At 44.9% G+C, this 11,027-nt stretch overlaps 1 protein-coding gene across 1 annotated transcript; it reads left to right on the forward strand.

Moving 5' to 3' along the window:
- The first annotated feature begins 267 nt into the window (after positions 1–267).
- On the forward strand, positions 268–3,338 carry LOC136538709 (la-related protein 6C-like). The gene is given in 11 exon segments (XM_066530672.1): positions 268–699; positions 701–721; positions 1,070–1,151; positions 1,332–1,426; positions 1,654–1,725; positions 1,823–1,902; positions 2,027–2,114; positions 2,226–2,273; positions 2,380–2,448; positions 2,542–2,671; positions 2,772–3,338. Coding segments are annotated over 10 exon segments (1,050 nt in total). The 5' UTR covers positions 268–327; the 3' UTR covers positions 2,665–2,671; positions 2,772–3,338.
- The last annotated feature ends 7,689 nt before the right edge of the window (positions 3,339–11,027 follow it).

Raw genomic sequence — 11,027 nt, forward strand, 5'->3', positions numbered from 1 at the left:
ATTTGCCATGCTTGCAAGCAGGGCCGTAATTTGGCCAACGGTCAAAACCTCCCTCCTCATGTAACGGTTGTCGGTTGAAGTACCACACACACACCCACGGAAAAAAATCTACACACTCCCCTACTTTAACGGAAGGCAGAGCTCATGTTACTTTTCTTTTTACAAAAAGGAAAAAAATAAAACTACGCTAGAAACACTCCCGCCTCACAAAATGTTGCCCTGAGTAAGAAGTGGTCAAATACGCCATATGCTTTACACATGGAGACAGCCCCCCCACACTCGATCGCAACACAATTCAGATCGCAAGACACACACACACACACACCAATGCATCAGTCGTCGACGGAAGAAGAGGCAACAATGGCACAGGACGGCTGCGAGAGCTCCAGCAAGGCGTCGTCGTCGGCAGGCAGCAGTGGCTGCTCCTCCATGCCGTTCAGGCTCAACGTGCACGCGCGGGAGTTCGTGCCGGTGCCACCGGCGGCGGCGGCCAGCCCTTTGATGACGGCTGCCGCCGGCTACTACTCTCCGTTCCTGCAGCTTTCCGGCGGTGGCGGTGGGTTGGGCGCGGACTGGAACTTCTTTGCCGAGCCGGACCCCACGTCGTCCTTCCTGCCGGACATTGGACATGGCGAGATCGCCGGCGCTACTGGCATCAGTGTATACCCCAACCCCAAGGGCGCGAGTCCGGCCGACGTTCGCACAGAAGATCATCAAGCAGGTTTGGAAACCATAGACGATCCCCTCGGTTCTTTACTGTTTCATATCGAATCACCGATACAGTAGTGTAGAACTACAGATTCTGAAATTGAAAATGCTGAGAGTAGTGATCTCCGGGCCAACAGCTCAGGGAGCTACATGGTCTTTGAATTCTCATCCTGAACTTTCGATGCATCCATTTTTATGACTTGATTAGTGATGTTTCGAGTAGTAACTTATCAAATGATTCTCGTGATTTTAGGATCTGCGTAGATCATGCTGTTGACCTTTTCTTTTCATGATGGTCCTTTATTTGTTTCTTGATTTTGGAGTGGCTGGCCTTTAGTTGCATTGTTCTCGCCTTGTTCAGGTTGAGTACCAGTTCAGTGACACTAATTTGGTTGCGAATGATTTCTTGACGAAGATCATGAACAAGGATCCTGAGGGCTATGGTGAGTGGAGAACAGTTATTATCTCTTCAATCCTATATATGAATATATTAGCACACAGATAATGTACTATTAGCACACATGGAGCATAAATAAATCATATGACCCTAAAATACAGGGCCAACAACACCAATAATGGACTGATGAAATGAAAACTAAATGTGTGTTCAACGGTTTGGCCAGTTCCTTTATCTGTCATCTCATCCTGGAAGAAGATCAAGGCTATGGGGGTAACAAACCAACTGCTGGTTACAGCTCTCCGGACCTCAGAAAAGCTCGTAAGCCAGTGCTGCTACCTTTGCTCCTTGCTTTGTGTTTGACCTTTTGCTTCTCTTCTCTTGCGTTTCTGAAGTGGGTCTGTTTGCGGTAACCGCCGATTACCGCTCCTTCTTGTTCGTCATTTGTAGCTCGCTTTTGTAACTCTACCTCTTCTTAATGAAAAACGTGCCTCATGGCACGGTCCAGAAAAAAACAAGTGGTAGCCATGTAAAATTACTTCCTTCAGGTTGTCAGCGATGACGGCAAGAAAGTGCGACGGGCTCAGCCATTCACCGAGAGACACAAAGAAGAGCTACAGGTCGGTACTTCGGAGCAAGGTTTTAGCTACTGAAATGGAAACAGTTAGCTTCAGTCTGCCTCCTACTACTAAGACCAAACCTCGCTGACTCACGCAGTGTCGGATGGTCATCGCCGAGAATTTGCCACACGATTCCACTAGAAACAGCCTCGAGAAGATCTTCGGCATCATTGGCAGGTCAGAACAGAACACACAACCCCCTCTGATCCCCATGTAGTTTGTTGCATATATATTATATTATGCGACGTACATTAGTCATGTAACGTCTCTTAATCATGTGCACCACACAACAAGTTTGCAGTGTGAAAAACATCAGAATCTGCCATCCGCAAGAACCCAGCTCTGCAAGATCATCGAAGTCCGACGCAAACACACTAGTCAGTAACAAGGTACTTGATACTGATCCGGGGCCGGGGTTTGATTTCTCTTTTTTTTTTCAAATCAGTTTTCTTTTTATCTCATCATCTGACAATTGTTCTGTCTGTTTTGTTCTGACACAGCTGCATGCTCTTATAGAGTACGAGACCTCACACCAAGCCGACAGAGCAGTAAGTTAATTTCAGACAAATGGAACCTTGAAGTTTTACTTCCAGTTCCAGTTCCGGTTCGTTGCTCACTTGTGCCATATTGAAATCTGTTTTTGTGCTTCGTCAGGTGGACAAGTTGAACGACGAAAGAAACTGGAGGAGGGGCCTCCGCGTGCGCCCCGTGCTGCGACGATCGGTAACTGAACCTCATTCATAATTCATCAGCTTTACTTCCATTTGAGAGCTGATCACTGGCCTGACATGCCGGCGCCCATTCAACTCACCGCAGCCCAAGACGGTAACACGGCTGAAGCGGCCGGACTTGGACCACCTCGCCGCCTCCGACGAGGAGCGCTCGCCGCAAGTCGCAGGTCTCGTCGTCCGACTCCCCGACGGCAGCGCACTTTCCTGACCACATCGTAAGCGGAAACGCCACTCCCTGGCACATGCTATAATGTCCCTGCCTGACCATATCTGCCGCTAACTGATGTGCGCGATTGCATGCACTCGCCTTGGCAGCAGCAGCAGGAGGAGGAGGACCAGCACCAGCACGTCGGCGACAAGAAGCCATGGGGCAGAGGGCGGGGCAGGCCGCCGCAGACGCCGCACTCCTCCGCGCACGCTGCTGTCGCGCCACGGCATCTGGACAGCCTCGCGGCGAGCCCCCGGCACGCGGCGCAAGGGCCGAGAATGCCCGACGGCACGCGCGGGTTCACCATGGGGCGCGGGAGGCCGGCGCCTGCCGTGGCATCGGCTGCTGTCGTCCGGGTCGTGTAGGTCGCCGGCTCCACGGTAGTGTCATGACCGGTCAAATGTTCGATGATTGATTTGTTTTGTTTTGAGGGAGAGGATGGAAGTGGCAGTGTCTTCTCTTTTTTTTCTCCTTTTTCTTTCTTCTGGGATCTAAATAAATCGTTTTGATTTTGTTTTTAATTAAGGAATAATATATATGTGGTAGTTTGGTAAAGTTGCATTGTTGTCTAGATGTAATCTGCCATGTAATTCGAGGAGGTTATGGCAAAAGTAGGTCGCGACTAGAATTATCTTTTTGGTGTTTTGATTCCGAGCGCCTCTCAATAGAAGAAAGAGTTTTGATTCTAAGTAAATTAAAATCAGTATAATAGTTAGTTTGAAATGTAACAAGTTACAAAAAACGTTGACCTTTTCCACAAAAGGCTCACTTAGGTAGAGCTTCTCCTCTGACTATCCATGGAAAGCCACATTGGCTCTGTTCGATTCGTTAAAAAGACAGGCTGAAAAGTATTGTTCGCTGATTTGTTGTGAGAGAAAAATACTATACAATGGTTGATAAGCTAGGCTGATTCGAACAGGACCATATCTAATACAAATGATTCTCCATGACTCTTCAAGATAAACCCTATTTATAAAGTGATTTTGTACTTCGAGTGAATTGGAGTGTGCAGTTATGCTTCGGATGCTTCGCCATGGAATAGATCGAAAGAAACTCAAGGAGAACTTCAAACTATAAAATAAAAGAACCTTGGCCGTTGAAGAATCATGGTTTTCGTGCTAGCTCTCGGCCTCCTCATTATAGTCATCCTAAGATCCAAGGCATTTCGTCGAAATACATCCTGTTAGGGGCGGAGACAAGGGGGCGGGCAGGGCCCAGGCCCCCCCTATGAATGTGAATTTTCCACTAAAATTTTTAAAATTCAAATAAATTTTAAAAATTCAACACTGTTGGCCCCCCCTAACATTCAAAAAATCAACTCTCCAGCTCCACCCCTGCATCCTATCTTTTCACCTTTTGTAGTCCTATGTATAGTCAGTACTATAGCCCCAATCATAGCTACTAATAAAATCAAACTAGAAACCAAAATCAGACGTAATAGTAGGTATAAACTAAATGTTGGTGTTTGTACCACCGGTTGTGACTATAGATCATGTTATGCGTAGTAGACCTAGAGGCTTTGCACATAGGACCTAGATTTGCTAGTTCAGTTAGATGGCGCTCCACGTCTAGTGTGTGATGGTGACTGTATTGTTTGTGCCCGTATGCAAATGAGTTGAAGGGTTAATAGGGGTCTAAGAGCCTCCACTGGTAGAGAACAGAGTTTTACTTTCGGTGGGAAACCTCCTCTAGTTCCGGTTTCCCACTCAGGAGCAAGCATCTGGGACTGAAGGGGGTCTTTTAGTCCCGAGTCAGGAACCGGGACTAAAGAGGGATCTTTAGTCCCGGTGGGTAACACCAACCAGGACTAAAGGTGCCTCCTGACATGCCACGAGGCCGGCACTTTTTAGTCCCGGTTGGTAATACCAACCGGGACTAAAGGTTATTTTCTTTTTTCTTTTCTTTTCATTTTTTTGTTTTCTTTTCAAAATAGGTTTTCGAAGTCGTATTAGTATGTTTCGGTTCAAGCACAATGAACGTATTAAATGACACAATTCAAGGATAGAACTCTCTCTATATATATATATATGCATGCATGCATCATATATATATATATTTACATGCATGTATGCATATGTGTATTTTACGGTTGTTGTGATATAATAATTTTTCTCTCATCCTCTAGCTTGGCTTCCATGACAGTGTTGGGTCGAAGTAGAACTCGCCCTTAGAATCGATGACCTAGTCATTAAAAAAATTGGCTGTAGACTCTTGAATTGCTTTGATCTGGTCTTGTCGTATGACCTTTTCCTCCAACCATCGAGCCTACAGGTTTGAATTAAAGGAAAATAAATTAATATATGTACATACATACATACATATATATATATATAAAGACATAGTAACACAATCAATAATAATAATTAAATGAATATATAGTGTATTTTTAACGTACTTTTGAGTCTCTCTGTAGGAGTTCTTTGGGAGAGCTCTTTGATAAACTTGCAAACATAGTAACCACAGTAGTTGTTCCCCTGTTCCTGCCTCAGACACCACTTTACGAGAAAAAAATTTGTCATCCAATCTGGTGATCTGGTGAAAGCTATATGTTTAATTAATAAAGATGATGTGATTTAGGGGACTTACTTTCAAAGGGATTACATTCAGTGGTGCTTTGTATTTTCCCATGTGTTGCTTCTCAATAAAGGTTTTCCAAACACTGCCCAATAAAAAATTTGCCACGTCATCAGATATAGTTAATCATCATGTTTGTGTGTATATATAGTTGCTAGAGATATTGAAATTACCTCTGGATAATATCTATCATATCATAGTAGTCTTGTTGTGGTTTTTTCATCGAGTCATAGATTATCAAGTGACTTTTCACCAGATCGATGTCCATCAATATCCAGTGATTGCTACATGTGTTTATAGGATATAACGCATAGCACTCATTAATTAACTAGAATCAACATATGAGCCATTAAGGATGATCAACATTATTAACACTCACTTGAAGTTATAGGAAAAGAGTATATCCTTCTTGTTGCGTTGGTTCACTAAGAAGTTCATGAGGTTACTCTCTGACTCAGACTTCCAATTAGGCTTTGGAGTAACTAGGTCTTTGAATACTATATGGGGATCAACAAAACCAATTTCATTGCAGCCTTTCTTTCTGCACTCAATCATTGTAAATCTGCATATATATATAGTACTTGTTAGGATAATTTATATGCATACACACATATGATGAGTTTAATAATAGATCGAAAGAATTATTACTTACAGGCAATAGCAGCTAATAATAACTTTGTCCAGAGAGGTCAGGTGGCATAGTTGATGAAATTCTGCAAAGTCAACATACATAACATCATCGCCACGGAACCAATGTTCGTCTCTAATTCTGACACCAACGCAGAAGTATCCACCGGTAGATGCCTGCATGTACCACTTATTTAGCAGGTATATTTGCGTCCCCAGATCACCTAAGGCTTGAGGGTTGTATAGACTATGGCCTAGTACAAATTTTTTCTTTCAAATATCAACCTCCGCTGCACTCTCAATGTTTCCATCACCAAACATATGGTAAAGGTCGAGACCAGTATCTTCAATAAATTCACCAAGGTGATCCAAATCGACATCCGGAGGTATGTTTGTCTGATGCATTAATCCTAAATTCGAACCATATTCATTACCAACAACTAGCGGAGGGACTGATTGGTGCGATTGTTGTCCGAGTTGTGCAACTCCTTTCCCTGCCCGCTTCTTTTTCTATGCCGCCTCAATTGACTTGGTGAGAGTGCGGTCATAGTCCGTTAACGTTGCTTTGGACGGCTTACAAGATTCCCGCTGTTGTTGCTGGTAAGAAGCCACCTTTTTTCTTAGAATATCTGGAGCTACGAAGAAGTACGGTTTCTCTGGGTTACTCCTTGCTTCTTGATCCTTTTTAAGTTTATCATAGAATCTGGACATATCTTTTTTATATGCATCAGTTACTTCTTCCTTCTCTTCAGATATTATTTTGGGAATAGCCCTTGGTTTCACGGCGGCTTTCTTTGCCGGCGGGGGCTCGTTCTTCGTTTGCGGGGCTGCCCATTTGCTAGTACTTGGCTTCTTAGTAGGCAGGGGTGGGGGAGGCGTTGGAGACCTCCTTGGAGGTGGTGGCAGCGGCATTGGAGACCTCCTTGGAGGTGGCGGCTACGGTGTTGGAGACCTCCTTGGAGATGGTGTGGATGCAGCCTCGCCTTCCAACACATTGTCATCGTACAGAGCACTATGATGATCTGGCGATTGAACAATTGGACTTAGGTTGGGGGAGGATCTGCTACAAAAAAGGAATGACATATTATTATGAGCAGATTATTAATTATTTAAGCCAATATAAATTAATGATGTAGTGTTTTCATCCGCACCTATAGTGAGGTAGTTCAGGAGGATGTGGAGGCAACATCCCAGGAATGATGATGTAGCGCTTACGCCATAGAATGAATGTCTTCTCTTCTTCTCCTAGAGTCTTCTCGCCATCACCTCTAGGAATGTCAAGAGGCAAATCACTAAAACCTTTTTCAGCTTTATCTACCGAGATGGTAGCATATCCTTCTTGGATTATATTCCCATGAATCCTTGGTGTCTTGGTTCGGTCGATAGGATTAACAAGACCGATAGCCACCTTGATTGTGGAATTCCCCTTCGGAATGTGTAGCTCACACGATGTATAAGGTTCAGCGATGTCATCCACAGGGAAGCGCAGTCCTATGTCCCCTTGATTTGGTATCTCCATGGAAACGCAGCTGCTTTTCAACTGAACAGATTGGCTAATGTTGATTCCTGGCTCTGATGCCTGCTTGCTTGCACTCAATACTATTTGCACTTGCCTTCTGATTTCCTCCTGCATTCTCGCTTCAAGGTTTTTTTTCCGCTCCTGTGCTTCACGCACCGCTTCCTCCAACCTCTGGAGCCGATGTGCCTCTTCTTCCTTCTTTCTCTGGCGGCTTCTGTAGGAAGGTCTGTCCTAAGGGAATCCATGCTCCCATAAGACACTTCCTTTGCCTCTAGTTCAGCCACCGTGTTCAATAGTCCCGATGGCGTATGTTAGTTCATCATTCTCTCTGTTGGGCCTGAACGCACCACTAGCAGTAGCTCTCTGGGCATAAAACAATCTTTTTGCTGCTTCTTGCAGTCTTGCGCCATAAACGTACTTCCCTGTCTCCTGGTCTAGTGTTCCCCCATGAGCGAAAAACCAATTCTTTGCACGCTCTCCCCACTCGAGTGATTCTGGTGTGATACCCTTGGCAAGAAGGTTTGCTTCCATTTTGTTCTACTTCTTAATGGCAGTCGGGTAGCCACCTGATCCCAAGTTATGGTGGTATGTCTTTTGTTGGGCATTACGTTGGTTCTTTATCACCTGACTCACACCCTCTTTTGACGTCTTGTACTGTACAAACTCATCCCAATAGGGCCTTTGCTTTGAGATCGGGCCTGGGACAGTGAAATCTGGTGCTATGTTCTTCTTGACATACGTCATGTATAGGTGTTTCTTCCAAGTCTGAAATTGAGTGGCCATCTTCTTCATTGCCCAATCCCTAACTCGCTCCTTCAATTCATCACCATCTATTATATCATTATAACCATCTGTTTGGAGCGTGAAATGTTCCAAGACATCATTCCAAATTAATGTCTTGTCACGATCGGAGACAAAACTGATATGAGGAGCATTGGTCTTCTTCTTCCATTTGTGGGTACTGATTGGGAGCTGGTCCCATACAAGGTAACCACAGTGGTGCACGAATTTCGTTTTATTTGGCCCCCCATTTCGCCTGTATCCACATTGAACTCCGAGATGATGAAGTGGCCCTCCAATGGCTTTTTGGGACCTCGAACATTTTTACTCTTCGTTGTAGTTGTTGATGTCGATCCAGAGGGCAACAAAACATAAACATTATTTTTAATGTCATGAGCACACATAAGACATATGATAATATAAATAGCTAATAATAAAAAATATATACTTGGCCAATATGTTGTTGCTCATTTTGTTCAAGAGCTAAGTACTGACTCCCGTCATCTGCATCCTCTTGCACGTTATTTTTAGCACCATCATCGTCGGCAACTTGAGTGCCAGTGTTGATCAAATTCATCATCAACTCCTCCTCATCCATGTTTCTCGGGTTGGCCATCTAGCTTCAAAAAATAAAACCAATATATAGTACATCAAATCTTTGCTTACATGCGTAAAATCTACGAACAATATACATTATTAAATCTTGCCCCTCGGTCACGGACGCAATTCGCCACACTAGGGCGAACTGTGCCGGTACTAGGGAAAATTAGGACTATATATAAATGGCCAAGGGCGAATTGCGTCAGTGACTAGGGCGAACCACGTCGGTGACATCAACAACGCGGTTCACCCTAGTCACCGACGCAATTCGCCCTAGTGTGATTGTTTAGCGTTAACGATAACGATAATACGAATGTTGATCGACTAGGCCGCGAGAGAGGGCGGTGTGATGAGAGTGGTGGTGCTCCACTCCATCGTATATATGTTTGTACACATGGGTGAACGAGGGCAGCGGTGCTCCACCGTACAAACCCTAAACCCTAGGGCAAACGAGGGCGGCGGTGCTCCACCGTATAAACCCTAAACCCTAGGGCGAATGAGGGCGGTGGTGCTCCACCATATAAACCCTAATGAGGGCAGCGGTGCTCCACCATATAAACCCTAAACCCTAGGGCGAACGAGGGTGGCGGTGCTCCGCCGTGTACGATCGAAGCAGCAGGTTTCTTGTGTTTCCTAGTGCTCGCGTCTGAACCCGGTGACTCGAAGAAGCAAAGCGACAAAGCGAGTTGGTAATGCAACGCTGCCATGTCACGATTGAGGTCACAAGTGAAGCAACTATGGACGGACGTGCGTGATCGAACTGGGTAGGCCTCATTTGAGCTTTACGCTTCCGGCGACTTCGCTGGCTTCTACGCGGACAAAGCGATGCTAATGCCAAAACTAATGAAAAGCGCCTACTGCGATAGTTCATGTCTTGATTGCCACACGTACCTGGACTTGTTACTCCAGCGAGTGACAACGGTAGTGATGTACTATGTATACATGGATGGATGGCTCAATAATCACAAGCAACGATTTATCAACGTTTTCCAACAACGACCATGGTGTGCGAGCTCGCTAGCATCGCCACCACCACTACTGTGAACAGCCGAGAGTGCCATGAATGTCGTGAAAAAACATCGTTGGGTGGAACACTACAAATAAAACCAATTGATTGTTGAAGACATCCACCAGGCTGCCGTCGTTGAAATCCCGGTCGGAGGTGAACTCGATCGATGAGGCTGACAGGGGTGACAGACGCCCACAACTGTGCGTCGTCAGGCACGAGCCCAAGTCCTCCCCCTCCCACTGGCAGCATGTCCTACTCCGATGACAAGGAGGCATTCTACGACGCCTGGGTGGGCCGGCCGGGAGGAGCTAGCAGATCGTCGGCGCGGGGATCGGCGTGGGACGAGCAGCGGCGCGCACTGGAGGAGAGAGAAAGCCAAGAGAACTCACCTCACGAATGCGGAGGCGTGCGTAGTGGAGGGCCGCACGAGGTCGTCGGCGCAAGGTGGGGTGGCGACCGGCGGCGGCGCGAGGAAGAAGAGGAGAAAGGCGGCTGTTCGACGAGGAAGAAGAGGAGGGGATCGATCTGCGCCAGGCACTGGCGCTTATATACCAGGGAGATTTACTCTCGGTGCCAGCCACCAGCCGGGAGTAAAGGTCCTTTACTCCCGGTGCGTGTTACCAACCGGGAATAAAGGTATACCTTTACTCCCGGTTGGTAACACGCACCGGGGGTAAAGGTTTTTTTTGGCGGGCCACAAAACTGTAGCCCACCTTTACTCCTGGGTGGGCTTCCCATCCGGGAGTAAAGGTGGGCTATAGTTTTGTTTCCCGCATGTTTTGAGCAATTTTTTTTAATAAAATGCAATAGTCTTGTTAAATACATAGTAAATTAAATAAAAGGCATAAAATTATTTTGTTAAAAATATGGATTTTTTTCTTTATTGCACATAGGAAAAATCTATAACATAACTTTTTTTATTTTTTGTTATAATTATAAAACATAATGTAACTAATATTTATTATTTCGTTAATGCAAAAATGTAGTGTTTAATTAAAATTATTAAAACTATTGGTTTTGGACAGGAAATTTGTTTTCACATCATTTTAACGTTAATATTTTAATTTTTTATCACTCAATATCCTAATTTAACTTTTCGAGAGAGAAATCCCACCAAATCAAACATTGATTTAATTTGAAACATGACATAATAAACATCTGAATTCACAATTATTACATAATATCTCAAACACACACTACATTAAATCACTATATCATCAAGTGGGCACAACAGTGAACTTCTTCTTTACGTAT

The sequence above is a fragment of the Miscanthus floridulus genome, chromosome 2 (genome assembly GCF_019320115.1).
Source record: "Miscanthus floridulus cultivar M001 chromosome 2, ASM1932011v1, whole genome shotgun sequence".
NCBI classification, from domain to species: Eukaryota; Viridiplantae; Streptophyta; class Magnoliopsida; order Poales; family Poaceae; genus Miscanthus; species Miscanthus floridulus.